Source organism: Xenopus laevis, chromosome 1S, assembly GCF_017654675.1.
Source record: "Xenopus laevis strain J_2021 chromosome 1S, Xenopus_laevis_v10.1, whole genome shotgun sequence".
NCBI lineage: Eukaryota > Metazoa > Chordata > Amphibia > Anura > Pipidae > Xenopus > Xenopus laevis.
This window is the reverse complement of record NC_054372.1, coordinates 200,238,252-200,263,057: the sequence shown is the minus strand read 5'-3', so window position 1 is coordinate 200,263,057 and position 24,806 is coordinate 200,238,252. Positions and strand designations below refer to the sequence as shown.

General features: G+C 45.1%; 1 protein-coding gene across 6 annotated transcripts; it reads right to left on the bottom strand.

The window, feature by feature from the left end:
• Positions 1 to 941: 941 nt before the first annotated feature.
• rusc2.S (RUN and SH3 domain containing 2 S homeolog) lies at positions 942 to 24,806 on the bottom strand. Of its 6 annotated transcripts, none has more exons than XM_041580700.1 (12): positions 24,641 to 24,806; positions 19,336 to 21,330; positions 11,176 to 11,937; positions 9,390 to 9,527; positions 8,301 to 8,435; positions 7,531 to 7,607; positions 7,226 to 7,400; positions 6,955 to 7,060; positions 6,618 to 6,664; positions 5,502 to 6,354; positions 4,777 to 4,932; positions 942 to 4,086 (listed from the first exon to the last, which is right to left on the bottom strand). In XM_041580700.1, the coding sequence occupies exons 2-12, from the start codon at positions 21,257 to 21,259 to the stop codon at positions 3,930 to 3,932; spliced, it is 4,530 nt and encodes a 1,509-aa protein (XP_041436634.1). In that variant the 5' UTR covers positions 21,260 to 21,330; positions 24,641 to 24,806; the 3' UTR covers positions 942 to 3,929. The 6 variants fall into 6 exon arrangements, with proteins under 6 accessions (XP_041436634.1, XP_041436636.1, XP_041436635.1 ...); XM_041580702.1 differs by having other exon boundaries at positions 8,301 to 8,396; XM_041580701.1 differs by lacking the exon at positions 24,641 to 24,806 and adding an exon at positions 21,585 to 22,177.

Genomic DNA, 24,806 nt, shown 5'->3' with positions numbered 1-24,806 from the left:
TTTACAGACACTGCGGTAATAGTCACCCTGCTATAGTTCCAGGGGTACCCAGGGCACAAATAAGCACTCCCCCCAAATCTCCCCCTAACTGGCCTTCAGACTAGGTCCCCTTAACTCATAACAGGGTTACAGATATATAGAAACATTGGGGTAACAGTCACCCTGCTATAGTTCCAGGGGTACCCAGGGTACAAATAAGCACTCACCCCAAATCTCCCCCTAACTGACCTTCAGACTGGGCCCCCTTAGCTCATAACAAGGTTACAGATATATAGAAACATTGGGGTAACAGTCACCCTGCTATAGTTCCAGGGGTACCCAGGGTACAAATAAGCACTCACCCCAAATCTCCCCCTAACTGACCTTCAGACTGGGCCCCCTTAGCTCATAACAAGGTTACAGATATATAGAAACATTGGGGCGTCACCCTGCTATAGTTCCAGGGGTACCCAGGGTACAAATAAACACTCACCCTAAATCTCCCCTAACTGACCTTCAGACTGGGCCCCCTTAGCTCATAACAAGGTTACAGATATATAGAAACATTGGGGTGTCACCCTGCTATAGTTCCAGGGGTACCCAGGGTACAAATAAACACTCACCCTAAATCTCCCCTAACTGACCTTCAGACTGGGCCCTCTTAGCTCATAACAAGGTTACAGATATATAGAAACATTGGGGTGTCACCCTGCTATAGTTCCAGGGGTACCCAGGGTACAAATAAGCACTCACCCCAAATCTCCCCCTAACTGTCCTTCAGACTGGGCCCCCTTAGCTCATAACAAGGTTACAGATATATAGAAACATTGGGGTGTCACCCTGCTATAGTTCCAGGGGTATCCAGGGCACAAATAAGCACTCACCCCAAATCTCCCCCTAACTGACCTTCAGACTGGGCCCCTTAGCTCATAACAAGGTTACAGATATATAGAAACATTGGGGTGTCACCCTGCTATAGTTCCAGGGGTATCCAGGGCACAAATAAGCAGTCTCCCGTAATCTCCCCCTAACTGTTTTTTAGGTTAACCAACTGCCTCAGATTGATACCCCCTGAAGGGGGGTCCAACAGTTCGGGAGCCACTGTGCTAAGGTAGGAATAGGAGAGTGAAGTTGGCAAATATATAATGTACGTCTAAGCAAGAGCCAGATGCCTATAATAGACATGGATATAATGGATAGAATACAAGGTTATGTCACTTACATATAATACACACCAACCTGAGATTTCCCTATGGTTTACACAGATCATCCCTTTTTATATAAGACACTCCCTGTCTTTCTTCAGAAATAGTTACACAATACTGTATCAGAACGTAAAGGAACCAAACAAATAAACTGCTGGGAATTCCCTGGTTGAATAAATAACACTATATTATAAATAAATAACTCATTTTCCCTTTTGAGTCCTTGTTCCATACATGGAAAGTAGTGGTACTGTGTATTTAGCCAATCACATTCTTCCTTCCTCCACGGCCCCGGATAATCAATAAGTGCTGTGATAGGTTAATATCAATAACGGGTGCGGCTGATAATGACATGACAGATCCACTTTAATTACAATTCTACTGATATTGAATGGCAACTTCCTCCATTTTCCCTTAAAAACCTGTCCAAACCTTCCCCTTTATATACATCTCTCCCTTACATACAGACCAACCTACACCCATAGAGCTGTACCTAGTGCTGGGCACCCAGTCCTTTCATATGTACCCAGAGCAGATACATCGAGAAAAGGGGCAGCCAATCCCCAACCTGAACTCATTTCCAGCACCAGGCTATGATGACCCCTGCACCCCTTTCTATTATTTCCTCATGCGACAGGGCTAATTAGCAATCAGTAACCGTGACTGTACAGAAACCAGCAAGGTCTGCAGCATACATGAACAATATGTGCTAATTAGGCATTTGTCATTTCCCCCATAATCAGTTAGCTGATGAAACTTTACATCATACTCTCTACCTCCATCTATAGAGATTCCAGTATCGACTTTGGCTCTTTGATCTTTCCGTCTGCACCCCTCTGCTTTATGGTTCAGTTGGGTCCCTGGGATGGAGACAATGGGACATCTCACCAAACTTTTCTTTTGAGGAATCCTATCATTATTTATTACCTGAAATTTTAACCCCAAAATGTAGTTACCCACTGTTGGTTAATTATTCCTTAGTTATTGGGGGTACAATAAGTAGATTTTTATAAAGGTACAATAGATGCTAGAAAAGTCCAAGAGTGATCTTGTGATGTCACCTTTTCAGGCTCCTTTCATTGGTTACATCCCTGGCTTGTGTCTCGGTGGGCGGGCAGTTGGGGAAAGTCCTGTGAGTGAACTTCCTTTAGCTGCCCAACCCTTGTGATGCCACTGGCTGACAGAAAGTGAACCTGGGTAGCTTGTTAGATGGGTCTTTATGGCTGAAAGGAAGAGTACGAAGTACTAGTCACTAAAAATATAAAATAAAATACTGTTGAGGTTTTTTTTTTCACTAATGGTTGGGGCTAAAATGCAGGGTAATAATGACAAAATTCCAGTAAAACAGCAGATCCAGCCTATGGCCCTATTGCAACTATCACCATCTGATTCAAAAACATTCAGTCTCATCACCATTTTAATCACAAACTTAGAAATCAACTCACATTAACTAGGCACTCCCGGCCTACCCTTATCTTCTTTATTAGAACCAATGACATAATGTCTGCAATCCCCCACGAACTGGGAGACCACCAAACATTATTATCTCAGTCTGATAGGTCTCTTGGCTCTTGGCCTACAAAGCCACCAGGATTCCTATCTAGTGATAGATTTCATCTTGTCACTAATCCAGAACCTTCCACCCTCACAACCCAATAGTTCAATAGCCAACTCACAACATACATTCAGCTGGTTCTAACCAATGATCCCTCTTAAATGCCTCACATCTACTGTATAACCTACACCAAACTGTAGCCATATTCCATGTCCTTGTAGCATCTCAAATTATAATGGTCTCAGAAGAAGTTATGGTATGAAAATGGAAACTTTTTCTGTGCATAGGACCTTCCTGCTCTCTTATATTCATCCATATAGGTACTGTTGTGCAATAGGGCAGCTCTGCCTCCTACATATATGTACAGATACAGAGAAGAGAGAAGGAGTGTTCTGTGAGCACAATGATTCATGCTCCATTGCTTTTCCTAATACTTTAAAAAGCATATTTCATTTAATATTAAGCCGCAATAAGGGATCTGCAACAACCCAAATCCCTTTCTACTCTATTCTGCAAGAAGTCACCTGGTCACCTGCTTTCATGGTGCTATAAGTCCAGCTTTCCCACTGCACATGTTCTCTCTTTCCTGGTGCAAGAAGTCACATACTCTCAAGGAGCAGGAAGTGACATGTCAAGTTCTACCTGGGCAGGAAGTCACATGTTTTTCTGGTGCAGGACATCATGTGCAAGAAGTCTCATCCTGTCCCATCACATGTCCTTGTGGCGACTCTGTAAGTTGGACATTCGACTGTGGCAGATGGTTGCATGTTGGATGATAACAAACCTTACACTATTCCATAAATCATTTGGGAAAAGCTGCTCAGAATATAAATGCTAGACACATATGCCCCAGCCATGGGTGGGAGATGCTGACGGAACCAGAGAGGGTAAGTTAGATATCCCATAATGCTACAAGTCTTTTCTTCTAGGTTATCGGCATGCACAGCTCACGTCAATACCACGGCTAGCACACGTGCACATTGGTTTGGACTCAGTAAGAAGAATACTGTGTTAATGCTATTGCTACCCCACACCTGTCTGAAGATTATCGGCTCTTGTTGCCTCTCAGAGGAAAGGAAAGAATGTTCTGATTGGATAACAGCTTTGTTCCAATAATGAAACAAAAGGAGCCCAGTGTTACTCCACGAGCCTCTCTACAGCTAAACCCTGACATGGTGCCTCACACCTAGTTAAGAGTCCACCGGGTCAGGGCGAGAAACATATTTTAAGGGCATTAGACCATTCTGACTTGCCAAGGTGCAGTGGAGCTGGTCAAAGTGCGAAGTGTAGGCAAAGCTGAAGGCACAACGCCCCAACTCCTTCTGATGGAATAGAGGTTTCGCCTTCCTGTGGGGACATAAGCACAAAATTAAAGTATCATTACATCTTGGTGTCATTAAATGTGTTACCCCAGTCAATATTCTACAATTAGCAGAATTCTACTGGGTCAGCAAGGGTGCAGTTTGCCTTTAAAGGTCACATTTCTTTAAAACTAAGGAGTATCCATCCTACTTTATACAAACAAATCTTCCAAATGGTTCATGTACCCAGCTAGTTCCCTGCTAACCCCAATGTTATCCTCTTCTACCCTACACCAGGGGAAGTTTCACAACTGGACACTCAGCCTATTGATGGGCTGCTGTGCTCCTGTCCAATCTCATTGAGGTACCTCCTAAGCAAGGCCACCATTAGAAACCCATTGTAGCAGTGACAACACCATCCACACAAACAAACCCAAACAAGCCCCGGCAGGTCAAGTTCCTGGTGGAACAAGCAACTGCTGGGAAAGGTTAAAGAATGAGGAAAATAAAAAAAGGAAGCAAAGCAAAACTAATTGGTGGCATTAGTCAGAGTGGCAGAACTACAACTTCATCACTGATATAGAGAATGTGCTGACACACGGTGTCCATAGAGAGACCACCTCAGGTTGCTCCACATGCTGGGGTCCAGAGCAACTATGTGAGTTTTGATTCCCTAAGATTGTACCAAATTTATCCCAGCAAAACACCCACCTCTGCAAAGAGCGACTTTGCTTACCGAGGATTCTGAGAACATGGTGAAGTCGGTGATCCTGGCATTTCTGATATCATTTCACCTTTCTCTGGAGCAGCTTCTCCCCAGATTCCGGCACTCACGGTCTGTGCAACAATTTGGAGGACAGATTTATCCAGGCTGAGCCAGCCTGAGGGCATCCTGCAATTGATCAGTGTGTCAGGAGTCCATGGCTCATACATCTACATCATTGTTATTTGTTTAAGGGACCCAATTATTTATACAAATTGGAACTGATCAAACAATGACCCACTGACTGTTGTTGCACTACAAATCTTAAAGAAACCCCAACAGTGGCCATCTTGCCTTAGAGTCTCCATCACTACCTTACTGTGTCTATCTTACCCTCCTTTCACCTTTACAGTCTTACCTTACTCTATCCATGTTTCCCATATGCCAATTTGCCCTGCTATCATTATTTTGCCCTACTATCTCCATTATTCTTTACCAATTCATCCTACCTACTCCTGTTGCTCTGCTAGATCTTACAAATCTACCTCGTGGTGTCAAGGTTTTGTGGGTGTTTATTTCTAAAGGCACAAGAAACACTAAGCTGAACAAGGGACAGCATGAGGTTTGATCTAACATTTAAATGGACTAAACACTGAACCCCACAAATTGCAAATCTTACATTAAAATGTTTTTATTTATCCTTTGATATCACAGCTTACACTCAATCTGATGGCCACACTCTCCCAGAGGAATCTCACCTGTTTGTCTGCTTGACCTCTCCCTGTGATCTCCTGGATCCAAAAAGATGCCCCCATTTCCTTGCCGGACTGCTCTGCAATGGGGCAATGTTTTCCTTTGCTGTGGCCCCTTGGGCTTCGACCCCTGAGTGTCTCTGTCGAGTTTGATTCTCCTTCTCCTTTCCACCTTTCAGTTCATTTAATACAGACTCAGGAGGGCTACCCATCCAAGACTTCTTCTCTTCCTTTTGCTTATCTTCTCGCTCTTTCTTGGAGGGTTTTTCCTCTGTCATCACCTCCAAGCTTGGGCATGACTCTGCACCCTCCACGACTCCCTCCCGAGGTGGTGGTACTTTTTTAGGTGTGCCAACAGTGCCTGGCTTTCGTCTTTCCTGGCGAGTGAACCTTGCAGAGTCGGATGAACTTTCTATATAAACTTGGGAACTCTGCATCAGTTGGTACCACCATCCGGCCTGTTTGTCTTTTTTCATCTCGGCATTGGCATCCTTCTTCTGCTCCAACTCTACTGATACAGCCCCCTCCCCTGTTGGCCTCTCTGACCCCAGAACGTCACAGACTTCGTTTTCAGTGGTCGTCTTCTGCTGGCTTCCTTGCTCTTCCTCATCACGGCTCCTCATGAGCTGTAGAGTTGAGTGAACCGACTGCAGTAAGTCCTGCTTTACCTTTAGCATCTCTTTCTTCTGTTGCTGCTCCCGACCCATCTGCACCAGGTGGTGCTCAAACAGGAGGTCCAAATCAAAGGGAAGCAGAGACAGAGGCTGAAGAAGTAGCAGCAGCTCCTCAAATAATGTTTGGGAAACACCGTGGGACACAGACAAGAAGCCAACTGGCTCATAGTGAGAAAAGATGATGTCTGCAATGGAACACAAAGAGGGGTATTGCCAATGTGGTCTAATTGAGGATCTTTAACAAACCTTTAAATTGAAGCACAGATAGTTCACTTGTATATCCTTAGACAAAAAAGTTGAACTTGAACATGGAGAAGTGTATTTTTCCAACCTCATCTCCTTTGTTGCTATGTTTGCTACCAAAAGTATAGCGCTGGAAGTCATGCAGTGATGAGCCTAAAATTCCCAGCAGCCAAGGCAACATGTGCATATCTATCATTTTACCTACCTTCATGGTTATATAAGTGGTTCAACCAGAACTCAACTGATCTGATGCTGCAAAGACATAGAAAAAGCCCAGATTAGAAATGTGCAAATTCTGCTTCATGTTCTTCTGAGAGCAATCAAAACAAACCTGTAGGCCTCTGTATAATGAAATGCTCCTCGTCTGAATACCTAACAAAAGTTGCAGCAAGGGGGACGGAAGGGTTTGTTTAAACAGAGGCTTCTCAATGGACTGCTAATATGTTTATCATAGAATGTGACTTTTTCTTTCAGATTTTGTCCTCTGAAATTACCCCCCAAAGCCCTCTAATGCAGATTAATGAGTGATCCTTTGAACCTACTTGAGGAGGCCTAAGATAAAGGCGTTGAAGCGCAGGTTGTGGTTGGACAGTTCTGAGTACTGGCTGACTTTGCAGCACAAGCTATGCAGGAGTTTGGTAGAAGGACCTTCGGGAGAAAAAATACGGTGTTGAGATTGGAGCAATAAAGGGCAACATTTCCACAGGTGGTACAAAGGGGGTAATTGGTTCAACATTTCTCAGGACAAAGCTTGTTAGTGAGTGGACAGACAGACGCTGTGATGAAGATTAGGCCATTGTAATAGAGACGTACCGAGCTGCGTCGAGGCTTCCACCACTGTCCAAGGCAGGTTGCGTCTCTGACCAATAATCACATCCAATACCCAGGGCTTCAGGCCGTCGCTCAGAATGTCCCTGACTGCAGGGCACAAGTACTTGAGGATTAAGTGTCCAATGTTAGGGCTCACTGAGCTGTTCCCAAGCTTGGCCTGAGAAACACACCAGAAAAACCCATGAATTGTGAATACAATGGGAAAAGTGCTGCCACAGATATGCACAAACAATGATATATATATGGAGGGGGTCACATTAAGTTGTAAAAGACATCTGCTTACTTACCTTTACTCCTGGGTCTCGGCTAGTTCCAAAGTGGGCCACGATCAGATCGACCGCAGTATTTACTGCCTTTATCAGCCCTGGGAATACAAAAAGTGACCCCTGGGTAAACACAGGAATTTCTTAGAAAGTGATTCCAATTAGTGCCACTCACCTCCCTAGTTCTCTAACTATGGGCATCCCCAGGCCATCATTATTCTATTAGTGTGACTGAGACTTTTGGTGAACATTTATGCTGAAATCTAATAAGCTCAGACTCTCTTTCTGTCAGTCCTGATGAAGGACTTTTTGGGTTTGGATGAGGCCAGGGAAGATTGGGCCTATGGCATGAAGCATCCTTATGTGTCTATGGGGAATGCTAGGAAGTAGAGCTAGATGCTTGTACTTCCCCTATTTGTCTCTCACTTACAGACCCTCAGGGTGGAGATCACTAAGATATTGCATCTCTGTAGCTGGGACAAAGCCTGAACCAAACAACAAAACATTCTCCTATGTAACTTTAGGATTGTTTTGATTTAAGTACCAACATTTGACAAGGGCCTGGGGCCATGTTACCTAATAGCAAGGTTATATGAAAACATTGCTGTGTCAGTCTTTTAATAAGGGTTCTAAGAAGATCTAGGGGTGCAGAATCCCAATTGGGCATCAGATTGTTGCTTCCTGGACTGTCTAGGAAAGTTAATTCTAACCAAACGCCACCCAAACTGTGTTTGGTCACCCTAACCATGGCTCTAAATGGGGACTGTACACAGTGGCTGAAGGTAATTTCATACCTCTTTTTTGCATCAGGTCAATGGACAGAGATTCAGCACCCCCATCTGGTGACAAGCAGAACTCAGCTGGAGGCCGCTCCATCATGGAGAAATAATCTGGGAAGAAATCGCTGGAACTAAGTGTGGAAGGTTTACCTGGCAGGAGAAGACAATGGGCACATTCCTTATAAGAAACCAATCCTACAAGGTTCATGTAATGGCACTGGTGCAGGTACCCTAGGCCCCTATATCTTGTGATTGGTATACCATAAGGAATTTTCTTTCTGTTCTACCAGGACACTACAATTCCATCTGTGACCCCAACACCAAATAGATGCCTTGATTCTGGGCCTAGAAGTTTATTCCAGAGTTATCTTCCTAGTCATCTTCCAGACTGCCTTTCAAATTACACATTGGTTACATTAGATCATCATTTTGGCCCATTCATAGGTAAATAATTGGTGAACTGCGTCAAGAGTGGTCCACAGTCAATATCAACCCATGTATGGGCCATAACCAGCAAGATGGGAAGGGAATACAAATAAAGGAACATATAATAAACTTATTACAATTAAGATCAATAAACTGAGTACTGAGATGACCACAGAGCTGCTGGAGTATTGGGCACTTTCCACATATGACCTGGACCCTTGGCATTTAACAGTCTTGGGCCCCTCTTCTCTTATTCTTGCCCTGTCTACTCACCAAGCTCAGCACTTGCCACTGGGTATCAGTATAACCGAGAACCACCAGTTATTGCTATTTACATGAATGGGAGGGTGGGGCAGTATATGAAGTCCTAGTGGAGAAACAGCTCCATGTGGCATGAACACTATAGTGACCATAATATCATGTTTAATGTTTTTCCATTTCATAGTTACTCAAGAGTAAATGGTGTTAGTATCCCTCTGACAAGATGAGAAGAAAAAAAGCAAAGAATGGGGAAAGTTAACAGAGAATAACAGAAAGCTACTAAACTGGACCCTGGTTATAATTCATATATTCTTCATGCTAATAGCTAATGAAAAGACAGCGTCGACTAATCTGCACCATTTAGCCTCAAGTGGAGGCTGTTGCCATGGATACTGCTGGGAAAGTCAAAGAATTTACCCCTGCGAGTTATCTTGTTCTCCTGCTTTCTTTCCAGACTCCCAGACAGCCCGGCCAAGCCATGCACCCGATCAAAGCCCAGAGGGTTCCTGCGCCTGTACTCTCTCCATTTCAGCGCCTGAGGGGACAGGTGATTGGCTATTGCATCCCGAGGAAGGAAGAGAAGCAGAGAGTGGAGAAAGCAATTAGTGGCAGTCAGAGGGTGTGAAATTGTCCACTAACGAACTAGAGCTGGGTGTGTTAATGGAAGTGAATCAGTTGAAACCAGTGTGCAGAACATTTCACAATGTGCAGAGCATCTCACAATGTGCAGTGATCTTAATCAGAGGTTATACAGGGAGTATTAGCCCCAGGGGGCAGCACTGAGTTATTTGTCTGTAGAGACGTAATGCTTACAAGTCTTCTACAGGCACCACATTTACCTCATCTATGGTTCCTGTAGGGATTTTGAACTTTTTCCCAATGCATTTCTCTCCGGCCCAGCCCCAGAGTAATAGGACCGGTTTAATTGAATTTTTTTGGAAAAACACTCAAAATAGCCCCATGCACAATAAGCCTAGGAGACCACTAAAAATGTCATCTCCCCCCCCCTTAAAAATGTTAGGGATGTCCCCATATCCCTAGTACTAACTGTTCCTGAGCCCACTTGTCCCCACCCCAACCCAGTTCCTTACTGTTCTGCAGGGCCTGAAAGTGGGGCTTAAAGGAACAGTAACACCAAAAAATGTAAGTGTATTAAAGTAATGAAAATATCATGTAGTGTTGTCCTGCACTGGTAAAACTGATGTGTTTGCTTCAGAAACTCTACTATAGATCATATAAACAAGCTGCTGTGGAGCAATGGCGGAAATTGAAAAACGGCTATATGGCACAGGTTAACTAATGGATAACAGACAACACCATTAGACAGACAGAGCTTATCTTCTATCTGCTGTGTAACTTGAGCTTTTTCTCCTTTGAATGGCTGCCCCCATTGCTAGGGATGTAGCGAACTGCCGATTTGGTGTTCGCGAACGCCGTTCGCGAACACCGGCAAAAAATGCGAACGTTCGCGAACAGTTCGCGAACTTCGAACACCCGCTAAAATCGTTCGATTCGAACGATTGAAGGATTTTAATCGTTCGATCGAATGATTTTCATTCGAATCGAACGATCGAAGCATTCGATCGAATGCTTTTCATTCGATCGAATGCTTACAATCGTTCGAACGAATGGAAATCGTTCGATTTTTAGCGGTCGAAGGAATTCGAATGGTCGAATGGTCGAACGATTTGTATTCGAATCGAACGCGAACTCAAAATGCGAATGTCGCACGACGTTCGCGAACATTCGGCGGACGCGAACGGTCGAAGTTTGCGCGAACAAGTTCGCCGGCGAACAGTTCGCTTCATCCCTACCCATTGCTACACAGCAGCTTATTTATATAAACAATAGTAGTGTTTCTGAAGCAAACACAGCAGTTTTACTAGTGCAGGGCAACACTGCATTATATTTTCATTACTTTAAAACACTTTGATTTTTTGACGTTACTGTTCCTTTAAACAAGATTAAGGAACCATTGGTTTTGAGGGGAACCAGGCAAGCTGCTTGATTATAACTATTTGGCCAATCAGGGACCTGGACACTGAGTGATTTACTGCTGGTCTTGCACACGTGACAGTGGCATTAAGTCAATGATCTACTCAGTATATGTTGGGATATCTCTGACTATTGTTACTTCTCCTACTGTACAAGGGATATTGTACATTGATCCCACTTTAATAAACACATAACAAAACACAGGTACCATTTACTGCTCGGGACATGATAATGTCAGCGCTTCTTGGTCCATTCTCATTATCCTTCTTTGTGGACAACGCCTGGCTCCCCTCGTGGAGAACTGTGCTCAGCAAAGGTAAGGAGGTGATGGGTTGAAGACCATGTTTGGAAACTAGTGTGCTGGGTTCTTTCAATGGTTCCCTCTTAACAGCTGTCCTCTGAACCTCCTGTTTGGGGCAGACTTCATATTTCTGAGAGGGCTTGGCAGCTCCTGGTAGGGTAGTCCCTCGAGCAGGTGAAGCTCTAAAAGGGAGAAGATTGGCTGACATTGGGCAGGAGCGGCTTCGAGGTGGCTGAGTGTCCTTGACTTTCTCTGGAGAAGGAGAACTTGAGGAACCAGAGTCCATCCCCTGAAAAAATGTGGCATTGCTCCTGATTGGAGAGTAGCTGCCCAATGGAGAAGGGCGAGTAGAATCAAGAGCCAGTTTCTTAGTATGTTCTTCTTTGTTTGCCCGTCCATCTTGGCTGTGTTTCCCTTGTACACTTATCACCCTGGGTTCTGTCTGACTGGTCAGTGTCCCAGGGGCTGAGTCTGAGGCCATCTGCTGGTTAGATGATCTTCCACTAGACAGACCATAGAGTTGGGAAAGGCTGGAAGTAAAATGGCTGTGCAGGGGCCGTGTTTTTGGCTTGCTAAAGTGGTGCTGGAAAACAAATGGTTGGATTGGTAACGTGGTGGGACGCTGGTCCTTGCTGTACCGAAAAACTGGCTTGGCATCTGCACCAATCCCTGCAACAAAGGGACACAATATAACAAAGTGGAAATTACATCGTCATCATCATCATCATCATTATAACTACAGCTCACAATATACTCCCTCTATGTACATAAACTGTGCTCCTTTCCTACACATTACTATTCCTGCCTGAAGGCCAGTTAGGGGGAGATTTGGGGTGAGTGTTTATTTGTGTCCTGGGTACCCCTGGAACTAGCAGGGTGACACCCCAATATTTCTATATATCTGTAACCCTGTTATGAGCTAAGGGGGCCCAGTCTGAAGGCCAGTTAGGGGGAGATTTGGGGTGAGTGCTTATTTGTACCCTGGGTACCCCTGGAACTATAGCAGGGTGACTGTTACCCCAATGTTTCTATATATCTGTAACCTTGTTATGAGCTAAGGGGGCCCAGTCTGAAGGTCAGTTAGGGGGAGATTTGGGGTGAGTGTTTATTTGTGTCCTGGGTACCCCTGGAACTAGCAGGGTGACACCCCAATATTTCTATATATCTGTAACCTTGTTATGAGCTAAGGGGGCCCAGTCTGAAGGCCAGTTAGGGGGAGATTTGGGGTGAGTGCTTATTTGTACCCTGGGTACCCCTGGAACTATAGCAGGGTGACTGTTACCCCAATGTTTCTATATATCTGTAACCTTGTTATGAGATAAGGGGGCCCAACCTGAAGGCCAATTAGAAATTCTCTTAGACTGTTCCTTTGAGAGTTTCTCCCAAATACTGCCTGTCGCATCCCTTTGTGCCAACTCACAGCTAAATACCCTCTGTGGCAACTGTGGGCTGGGCCAGACTTTTCCATAAGAAAAACCTCGGCTTCTGTTAAAGAAAACATTTTCTGCTCATGATACGCTGTTATATAACGGGGAGGCCACATTAGAAAGTTAAATCTGTATTCCTGGCATGTATTGAGGATAAAAGGGAAACGGGTTCCCAGAGGAGTTATAGTAGGACAAATTCTCTATGAGAAATGACTTCACAAGGGACCAGTGTGAGAAAGAGTTGCCTTTTGTTTAAAAAAGTGACTGCTGTTCATTGTTCTGTTCCCTTTGAAAGGTTCCCATGTATATTCAATCTCGCAAAACAAACATTATGACCCCCTGAAGATATGTAGCAAGGAGGTAACAGAGTATAGGGGGAAACAGGGTCGAACTGGGCCTATGGGACACTGGGAAAAAAAAAATGGTCGGGCCCCGGCTCTTGTGGGACCCGCTGGCCCAGATCCGCACCCTGCGCATCATCTTCCTGTCGCGACCTCCCTTCTTTGGGCCAGTCGAGCCAAAAAACCAGTGCACACACCCACTTGCACATATGTGTGGTACAGTGGGGGGCCCAAGGGGGGCCCTGAGCAGGTCTGGACTGGGAGTCAAAGTAGGCCCTGGCATTTCAAGTACACAGAGGCCCAACCAGTCTCCCACCGGCCCACTCCATAGTAACTGTCTATGGCATCTTACAGCAGCCCCTCTGGCATTTGCCAGAACTCACAGATTGCCAGTCCGGGCCTGGCCCTGAGACAGCAGTACCGTTGGGCCCCAGCCCACCCAGTCCAACCCTGGGGGTAAATTGCCAGCTGGGACCCCTCAGAACTATTATCCCTGCATTATTCTCATTGGAGTCTTCTATATTTTTATATGAATGTGACCTAAAACATCTGATTTTCAAACAAGTCCTAAAAGTAGATGAAGAAAACCTAGTTAAACAAATGAAATGAGCAGAATTTTGGCTCCTAAAGTTATCAGGATTTGGATTTTTTGCCCCCCCCCCATGTAACTTACACCCCTGATCTGCGTGTGGCAAAAGTAAGTGGATTGTGCTCTCAGACCCCTTTGTGCAGCAATAACGGCAATTAAATGTTTTCACCTGTAACTATTGACCAGTTTAGCCCATTCCTCCATATAAACCAGCTTTAGCTCAAGACTGTTGTTGCACTACCCAGAACTGGTCAAACATAAAAGATAAATCCAACTGCAAGACGTCTAATAGTCCGAGAGGTTACAAAGGAACCCGGGATAACTTCTAAGCAACTGAAGGCCCGTCTCACATTGGGGAATATGCATTAAGGAAAACAAGAACTGTGAATGAGCCAATAAGCAGTACATGCTGCAAAAGTGTTTATTGCAACGACATGTTTGGGGCACACAGGCCCTTTATCAAGTATGGATAACATTGGGGAATGTTGATGTTCATGAGTCCACCATCAGGAGAAGACTGGACAGCAGTGGTGTGTATTGAAGGGTAGCAAGGAGAAAGCCATTGCTCTCATGCCAAAAATAATATTACTGACTGTGTACAGTTTGCTAAAGATCATGTGGACAAACCAGGAGGATTCTGGAAGAATGTTTTGTGGACTGATGAAGATAAATGAGGAGCGTTACATTTGTAGAAAGAAAAACACTGCCAATTCCAGCCTAAAAACCTTATCCCATCTATGAAACATGGTGGTGGGAATGTCCTGGTTTAGGCCTGTTTTGCTGCATCTGGACCTGGGCAGCTTCTCACCATTGATGGGACGATGAATTCTGATCTATACCAGAGAATTCTAAAGCAAAATGACATCTGTCCGTGAACTGAATCTCAAGAGACAGTTGGTCATGCAGCACTAAGTAAGCCTTATCAGAAAGGTCCACCTAAATATACCAGTCAACTCTCAAAGTAATGCTGCTCTGAGTCCTCTGTCAAAAGAAACAGCACATTTCTTTCCTTCTATTGTGTACTCATGGGCTTCTGTATCAGACTAACTGTTTTCAGCTTAAACCTCCAGGGCTAGGGCTTGAGCATGCTCAGTTTGCTCCTCTCTCCCCTCGATGCAGCAATCTGAGCCCAGAGCTATGAGTGATCAGGAAGAGACTCAGGCAGGAATTGATGTCACAACAAGCTAATATGGCAGCTGCTATCCTAAACAAACAGAGAGCTTCTAGAGCTTTTTACTCAGGTATGGTAAAACATTCTACAGAATAAATATTCTAACTTGCACGATTGCAGCTAATCAATTGGAAATAAAATGCCTCTGTAGCTTTCCTTCTCCTTTAATCTAATTTGTGAAATGTTGTGGAAAGACCTAAAGGTTCCTGTGAGGAAAGCCACCAACATGCAAGAGCTGAAGCTGTTCTGTATGGAGGAACGGGCTCCTCTGAGTCCATGTTGTACTTATTGCAGCACAAGGGTCCTGAGATTTCCATTCACTTGCTTTTGCCACACACACAATTGTTATTGGGTCTTTTTTTTTTCAATAAATACACAACCAAATATAATCATTTTTGTTTTCTTCATCTACTTTCAGGACTTGTTTGAAAATCAGATGATGTTTCAGGTCACATTTGTATAAAAATATAGAAAATTTCAAAGGGTTCACAAACAACTATATATATACAGTATTGTGCATATACAGTATATATATATATATATATATATATATATATATATATACAGTATATATATCTAGTGCAGACACACAGTATTATTGTCACCTCAATAAGCCAAATTCCCGTGGGAGATGCAGCCGTTACTCAGTAACCGACAGTTGCTACAAAGAATGAGATGAGCTGCTGGAGTCCGAATATTATGGGAATTATTCATGGAATATCCGCTCCCTTCAATCTACATTAAATACAGCCGGTAACATAAATAGCAGAGGGACGGTATAATTACAGGGCCAAATATTTTATTTATAGCATGCTCTCTAACAACACATTTAGTAACAGCACATGAGAGACTCAGTGTTGCTCTATCAGCAAGTTGGGCAGGCTCCGTTTCTGTCTGTGACATCACCATGGAAGCTGCATTGATTGGCTTAGGTTTCTTGCGACCGGTCACAGGGGCATTGCTCCAACTACTTGTTTCTCAGCAACAGAAATCATTTGAGATCACTTGTCCCAGCTGAGCTGGAAGCCTTGGAGGTGCTGTCATGGTGGATTTAAAAAAAGATATACATTTTGGAACTTGGGTAAGGTCGGGTGTATGATGGATGGGGTCAAAAAGCAAGATTTTAGTACAGGTATGGGATCTGTTGTCCGGAAACACGTTATCCAGAAATCTCCGAATTACGGAAAGGTCTCCCATAGACTCCATTTTATCCAAATAAAATGGATTTTTAAAAACTGTGTAATAATAAAACAGTCGCTTGTACTTGATCCCAACTAAGATATAATTAATCCTTATTGGAAGCAAAACCAGCCTGTTGGCTTTATTTAAAGTCAACATGATTTTCTAGTAGACAAGTTATGAAGATCTACATTATGGAAAGATCTGTTATATGGAAACTCCCACGCCCCAAACATTCTGGATAACAGATCCCATACCATAGAATGCTCTGGAATTGTATACATTGAGACGTGGCATCTTGGGAACAGGGACCTGGGCTCCCAAAGTGAAATCCCTGTGTGTTACTGGAGGCTGCAGATGAGCATCAGAAATGACCGGCCATAGGCCTAACTGTAACCAACCAATCCAACGTTAGATATGATGGTGGGATCAATTAGATATACAATTATCTGACATAGAGATGGAGCAAACTCAGTGCAATGTGGCCTTTATCCATTGCAGAGAAGTATATTCACAGGCAACACATTATACAACAGATTTGTTTGATTTCTGAGACAACTGAAATGGGATGAACCTCAAGGCAGCCCCATAACAGTAATGTAATATAACAGCCCCTGGGTATAAAGATATTTGCCACTGTGTTATATATGGAGTGGCCCCATCCCATGAAAGTCTGGGGCCACTGTGCATGGGGTCTGCTGCTGACGTTTCACTGATTTCTGGGGACACGGTGTCATTTAATGCTGCTCATTGTATCATGAAATGCAAGGGAGGCAATATTTGGATCACTGTGTTATTGAATGCTGGGGCCACTGTATGATAATTGCTGGGGCCACTATGTTTTCTAATGCTGGGACTTGTGAAATGCTGGGGCCACAGGGCTAGAGAGAGGTTCTTCACTGGGGGTGTCACACTGTTGACCAACGCTGGGGTTCCTGGGAGTCCCTAAGCCCTTTAATACTAGTAGGGGCCACTGTGACCTTTGGGGGTTTTTTTTGTAGTCACTGGATAAATTGTGAATAGGACAAAGCTTGTGTGAATCTGTATGTAGAGAGTCACGTGTGGGTTCATTGGGGGCTTAGTAAGAATATCATATTGGGGAGGTCCGGTAGCCCTTTATTGGTTATAATCTTTCATCGACACCAACCCCCCGTGGATTTGTCTGACTGCTGAGGATTCTATGACAGAAAATATCTGATATCATTGAAGCATCACTTATTGATGGGATTTAGGTAATAAGACCCTTCTGCTCTTTCTCTCTATGAATATCCCATTACTGGGCAGCCTGGAGCAAACATACTGCGCTCACATACTGTCCATGGATAATCATTTATCCCCCCTGAGTCAGATCACGTATTGTCTCTGTAGTCACTGATTTAGTGAACAGAAAACCCTTTATCATTACACTCCCCAAACTCACATACAGAGGCAAGAGATGCTCCAGTAACAATACGTCGGCCATGTTGCTCTTATGCAGCAACACAGACGACTATGCAGTTTCCCTTTGCTTCCCACCCAATGACACTTTTATCCCTAATGTAAGAAAATGTAACTTCTCAATACCCATTAATTACACCTTCCCAATGTAATTGAGTCTGAAAGCATTGTCTGTCCGTCTGTCTGTTTATATTCTCTGCACTGCTGTTCTGACTCCTAAAACAATACAACAGAGTTGATTTTGAGTTGATATGTGGATATTACATGAGTTTTCCCTCTGGGATAGAAGCTATGGCAGTGCCTTGGGTCGGGTACTTATCTCTCCATGTGCCCGGGGCAGGCCGCCGTAAAGTGTGAGCTCACGTGGCTTTATGTCTATTGGGTAAGATATTTTTTATCTTTAGATCTTTCCAGCGACAAGAGCTGCTATTCAGGAATTCTCTGCGTCTGGGGTCCCCTCTCTGTCCCTCGCTAGGAAACAACAGCTGCAGAACGACTGTCTCTCTCTCTCGGCCCAGCACTCTATTTATACTTGCGCCGCTCTGGAATCTCCTGGTCACTGGTGAGCGATTGAATTAGTCACACTAGTGCTCCATCCATGAAATTCCTCAGCCTTTCTATGGAATATTACAGTGTGGTGATGACTGTAATCTCAACTTGTGCAAGAAATACCTGGGGGGTGGGAGAAGCAGCACCCCAGTAACAAAATATCTCTCACTGTTCTGACAAAATACTGTAAGGAAAGTCAGGTTATGGGATTCCCTACCATGAGAGGGGGAATGAGTGATTCATTGGTGGGGAGGAAAGGAGATCTCACCATCAGCATAGGAAGGGGTTCTTTACTGTAAGGACAGTCAGGTTATGGGATTCCCTACCAAGAGAGGGGAATGAGTGATTCATTGGTGGGGAGGAAAGGAGATCTCACCATCAGTATAGGAAGGGGTTCTTTACTGTAAGGGCAGTCAGGTTATGGGATTCCCTACCAAGAGAGGGGAATGAGTGATTCATTGGTGGGGAGGAAAGGAGATTTCACCATCAGCATAGGAAGGGGTTCTTTACTGTAAGGAAAGTCAGGTTATGGGATTCCCTACCAAGAGAGGGGGAATGAGTGATTCATTGGTGGGGAGGAAAGGAGATCTCACCATCAGCATAGGAAGGGGTTCTTTACTGTAAGGACAGTCAGGTTATGGGATTCCCTACCAAGAGAGGGGAATGAATGGCATTGGTGGGGAGGAAAGGAGATCTCACCATCAGCATAGGAAGGGGTTCTTGACTGTAAGGACAGTCAGGTTATGGGATTCCCTACCAAGAGAGGGGAATGAGTGATTCATTGGTGGGGAGGAAAGGAGATCTCACCATCAGCATAGGAAGGGGTTCTTTACTGTAAGGACAGTCAGGTTATGGGATTCCCTACCAAGAGAGGGGGAATGAGTGATTCATTGGTGGGGAGGAAAGGAGATCTCACCATCAGCATAGGAAGGGGTTTTTACTGTAAGGACAGTCAGGTTATGGGATTCCCTACCAAGAGAGGGGGAATGAGTGATTCATTGGTGGGGAGGAAAGGAGATCTCACCATCAGCATAGGAAGGGCTTCTTTACTATAAGGACAGTCAGGTTATGGGAATCCCTACCAAAAGAGGGGGAATGATTGATTTATTGGTGGGGATGAAAGGAGATGTCACCATCTGCATAGAAAGGGGTTCACTACTGTAAGGGCAGTCAGGTTATGGGATTCCCTATGAAGAGAGGGGAAATCCATGATTAATTGGTGAGAAGGAAAGGAGATATCACTGCATAGGTAGGGTTTTAGTACTGTAAGGACAATCAGATTTAAGGTATAAGTGATTCATTGCTGGGGAGGAAAGGAGAATTCATAACATCAGATCAAAGTCAACTCATAACACCAAACAGTTATTAACTCACCATCTCCCTTGGCTCTGAGGTCCAACTGTAGGAAGCTCAGGCCAGATCCACCTGAGTCCATCCCACTGCAGAGCAATTCCTGATTGTTGTCTCTGTCACAAGTCCCTGATGTTTGGATGGCTGCAGTCATTTGGTTGGAACTTGTGGCTTTAGCATCCCTGGTATCACCTGTGCACCCCTCACAGGTCCGACTCCGACAGTGCAAGAAGGACATGGGTGGGAGGCTGTGACTACGGAATTCTCCATGTTCTGTAATCCCATTGCCATCACGTTGGAACTCTGGAATAGGGGAAAATTCCAAAGATGAATCCCCGCTGGTTCTGAGAGGTGGGCTGATGCCATTCTTCTTTCTGGTCTTGGCTAACTCCATAAAGGAAGTCACCCTTTTAGGAGATGAACTTTGAACTTGACCAACTTGACCCTCACTTAGTTTAACTGGGCAGCTTAACATGCGCTCCAGTGACCCTAGACGTGTACTAGGACTTTTGTCCAAGCTACGATCATAACTGCGTGAACGCGGACGACCAGTGGTAAAATTTGGAGGTGACACATTCACATGAACCTGCCCTTCAATGATGTCTGACTTGGAACGTTCTATGGGCCCTTTAGGCTCATTTGTATCCAGATTTGTGTCCGGTTGTTGGAAGAGGAAATATTCTGTGGGCTGAACTGGGCTGCCTTTAGTTTGCTCATCTGAGCAGCTAGTGATGGAGGATCCTGCTGGGCTTGGAGAGGACTGAGATGACAAATCACAAGTAACGAGTTTATAATAATTCTGAGTGGCCACCACTAGCCGAGCTTGACTCTGAAAGCAAGAGGTCACGTCTGAGTTTTCCTCAGGACGCTGCCTTGAGTCACAGTTTAAATGGTAGGAGTTGCAGTTGGCATCCAGTTCTGGAGAAGATGGGTGGTTGTGGTGGTGACACCCACATTGCTTTCCAGAGCAGTCGTGGAGGTGTGAATCACATGACATTTTGGATCCTGTGGGTGATGTTTGTAGGTCAAGATAAAAAGCTCCTGTGTCTGGGTGGCTACAGATTGAGGAGTCACATGAAAGGCTTCCAGAATTGAGGTTGGATCTGGGTTGTCCATTCATCTTGTTATACAAGGTGCTGAAGTTAACCAGAATGCCATCAGAACTATTGCACGAGGAGTCACTAACGTAACTCACCTGCTGGTCCATTTCTGACTGACTGGAAGCACTGTAACACCTACAGTGCCTTAATGTGTCGGAACCATTGCAACTACATTCTCGGCTCTGCAGGAGATCTTGGTTTCCTAAATCCGAGCTCTGATTCCAGTCCAGAGTGTAGGTGGGGACACTATGCTGTTTCCATACATGTTCTTCAGTGATAAGTTCTGATGGACCTTGGTTGCCATTACTCCCTTTCTGTAGATCATCAGGTGAGGTCTTCTCCTCTTGTCCATCCACCAGCCCTGACCTACCATTCAGTATCCAAGGCTTCACAATGGGTGCAGTGTCATGGAGGTGGAATGGTGGCATGGCTGGTTCCTTGAAATGAAAACGTGATTTGGGGACCCTGGATGCATTGTGAAGGTGGAATGAGTTTTCTGCTGCACCCCCATTGACTATAACTTCCTCCTCGTTTTCCTCACTGGGAAGGAATGGGTTGTGCCGTTTTCTCGTACTCGATCCTTGCCAGTCCTCCTCTTTCTTGCTTCCCGTCTCATTAGCAGAAGGTTCTGGAGCCTGAATTAAGCTGCTGTACACCAAAGAGTCGGCTTGAGAGAGGTCTCTTTCTGGGAGGGAGGTGGTTCTGGTAATGCCAAGGTCATTCTGGCCATACGAGTGAGATCTCTTAGAGGTTGGGCAGCACTTTCTATCAGGAACTTGGCAATACACCAGGGGTATGTGGTGCACAATTAGGGTTTCTCCAGCAAGCTTGAGTGGGCTATCCATCATCAGTGGCGTCTTCAGGACATTGGTAAATTAGCAAGAGCTAAGATGAAAAGGGGGTCCTTATAATGCCCCACCTGTGGAGAAAAAAAGGTGGACAGATGAGATTTTGAGCAGTGCAATATAACTCTCTGCATTGATTACATGACCCAAACCAAGAACAGTTCTACCTGACAGTTTAAAGGACATACTTTACATTCTCTGGCACAAGCAAACACCACACCTTCACCCAGTGCCAGTGCCAGTAAGAACGGAGTATCAGTTACTTTGGGTGATCCCAGGAATCACCAGTTAACTGCAACACTGCAGGGTAAAGGTGATCACTACTCACATAGAAGGAGGTTCTGGCCAGTGCACCATTAACCACTGCTGTCCAGTCCAGGTCTGCTTTCCCACCCGAGCTCAGAGTGTAAATGTGCTGCAGTGTGTGACAGCCATGACATGAGGAGACAGAATGAGACTCCCAGCCCAGAATAGAAGCTGTAACAAGAGCTCAATCCCAGGCCCAGCACAATGCTGAGTGCCACGTGCATACCATCCTCATACTGCCTGCATGTGTCATCCAAACACTGACTGTCAGAGACGCCTGCCAAGACTTGGTATAGTCCTCCAACAAAAGCTGCAGGTGACACAACCCTGATGTATAAGTATTTATGCCTTACAGCTGTACAGAGCGCAGCTGTGGTGAGTACAAGACAGCCCTGTCCTTACCAACTCGCCAACACCTCAGGCATTCGCCCCAACTTGGATCTGTCTTTTTACCCTGCCTGACAAACAAGTCACCCTATCCCACAGTGACAGTTTCTTCCAGACACAATCCCACCTTACTATGCACAGGGATACATCTACCCTTCAGGTGGCCATACACAGGCCAACCACATATCTTCTCCACCCAACCCATCCACAGGCCAGGTGGCCGGAGCAGTACACATACAGAACACACATTGATTCAGCAATACACATACAGTTCCTTTATCTCTTGTGATATACAAATGCACTTTCAGTAAATCCCTGTGTGGATTCCAACGATGAAGCACCACATTTTTAATAAAGAAATGTATTCCCCCAAATAAACTTTCCCTTCCTCTTCATGTTTGCCTCCAATTGCCCCTTTCTTTTACTGCTTCCTGCCCTTCTCTAACTTCCATTTAGCCTTTCCAGGTTAAAGCCTTTGGTTAAAATATGAAATGGGACACTTACAGCACTGGGTGTATAGCTAGGTGCGGATGTGATCTTGGCCTAGGAGCAGATATGAGAAATCTTGTTATGGCTTCGGTGTGGATGGGAAAGATTGAGGCCTAGGGTGGACTGGAGAGATCTTGCCATAGGTGTAGATGTGAGACATATATGCCATGGGGTGGATGTCAGAGATATGGATATGAGAAATCTTGGCTAAGGTGCAGATGTGAGAGATCCTGACCTAGATGTGGATATGACAGATCTTGGCGTAGGTGTGGATATGAGACATTGTAGACTAGGTGTTGATGTGAGAGATATGAGACATTGTGGACTAGGTGTTGATGTGAGAGATATGAGACATTGTGAACTAGGTGTTGATGTGAGATACTTTGGCCCTGTGCAGATATGAGAGATCTTGACTTGGGCTGGAGATTGGGGTCTAGTTGTGAGTATAACAAATTTTGTAGTTGTGAGAGGTCTATGTCTGGTGGATGTGAGAGATCTTGGCCTAGATGTGTGGCCCTGGCTTTGTGCAATATGAGATATAGATGGAGATGATGTTGAGGGGCCCCAGGGCCCTGCCAGATATTCACATTGTACAGTAAATAGGAGAATGGATTGAGCAGAGAGGGGCAGTGACATCTCCTCTTCTCACTGTGTGGATTGTGTTATGGAGGAATCCGGCCTCACTGCAGTATCAGTGTCTGATCCCCGGCACAATGTGTCTCTATGTGGGGCTGTGCCCCCGGACTGTGTGTGCAGGATTTACCCAATGTTACAGACATATGTCACTGCATTTACTGCATATGGGGACGTGTCAAGGTATTGCTGGAAGGGACAATGATAGAAAGATGTCAAATGTTTTGTCTCTTCCTGCTTTGAATAAGAAATCCCATGATCCTCAGCAAACCAATCACTGGCTACAGAAGCTGCTGACAGGTAACTACACTAACTGGATATGGGCCATCCTGCCTTGTGCTTATGAGTGAGTATAAGCTGAGTACAAACACACACTCACTCTGTGACACTGGGGTACACACACTCACTTACACACCAGCCCCGTGACGCTGGGGTACACACACTCACTTACACACCAGCACATTGACACTGGGGTACACACACTCACTTACACACCAGCACAGTGACACTGGGGTACACACACTCACTTACACACCAGCACAGTGACACTGGGGTACACACACTCACTTACACACCAGCACAGTGACACTGGGGTACACACACTCACTTACACACCAGCACAGTGACACTGGGGTACACACACTCACTTACACACCAGCACAGTGACACTGGGGTACACACACTCACTTACACACCAGCACAGTGACACTGGGGTACACACACTCACTTACACACCAGCCCCGTGACACTGGGGTACACACACTCACTTACACACCAGCACAGTGACACTGGGGTACACACACTCACACACCAGCAAGACAACATTCCATTATAGAGATACACACTTCCTATGCAAACACACCTGCAATCTGAAATTGGGGTACAGACACTGCCCTACACACTGACACACACACAGTAATGTGACACACCAGCAGTGACAATGATAACCTGTCAGATAAACAGAAATAAATAGCCCCCCCTTCGGCCTGCTGCCTTATACACACACACACTTATATAAGCACAAGTACACACACACAAGTACACACAGTGGCCTATACACACTCACACTGATACACTGTCATTAGATTCAGATACAGACAGACTCATATCTGTACACACTGACACCTTTCTATGCACAGATACACAATGACTGCTACACACAAACAAACATGCCCAGGCCAGGGAAACACACACACAGTGACACACACATACGTATACAAAGCACTGTACACAGGCAAAGCAAGTAGCACAAATCTCAAAGACCAACACAAGCCCAGGGAGACACACAAATCACACTGCAGTATTTGAACACACAGACCCTGACAATGACACACACATATACAGACACACAAAGACATGTACATATACACGTTGCACACAGACACAGAGAGACACATCCATGTATATATATATATAATGTACGTATAATAGGCTGACACAATTGTGTATCCCCCGCACACACCCAGCCGTCATCCCCACAGCCCATTATTAGTGTCACAGCTGAGCCCAAAGCAGAGATTCTCCGACAACACGACTGCTGCACCCCCCCCCCCCCATCCCCAGTCTCACCTTCCACTCCAGGATCATCATCTCTCCTCTCTGCCCATCACATTCCCTGGCACATTGTGCCCATCACATCCCTGTGCAGCCGCTCTGACGTCAGCACTCCCAGCACTCCCAGCACTCCCAGCACTCCCAGCACCCACACACTCCTCACACACAGAGCAGGGACCAG

Bases quoted from the DNA above. Each gene is read 5' to 3' on its own strand.
- rusc2.S (XM_041580700.1), bottom strand. From the start codon at position 21,259: ATGATGGATAGCCCACTCAAGCTTGCTGGAGAAACCCTAATTGTGCAC. The intron at 7,401-7,530 runs GTAAGTAAGCAG...TGTGTTTCTCAG, and splicing joins GCCGAGACCCAGGAGTAAAG to GCCAAGCTTGGGAACAGCTC. The intron at 6,355-6,617 runs GTAGGTAAAATG...GTTCCATTGCAG, and splicing joins CCACTTATATAACCATGAAG to ACATCATCTTTTCTCACTAT.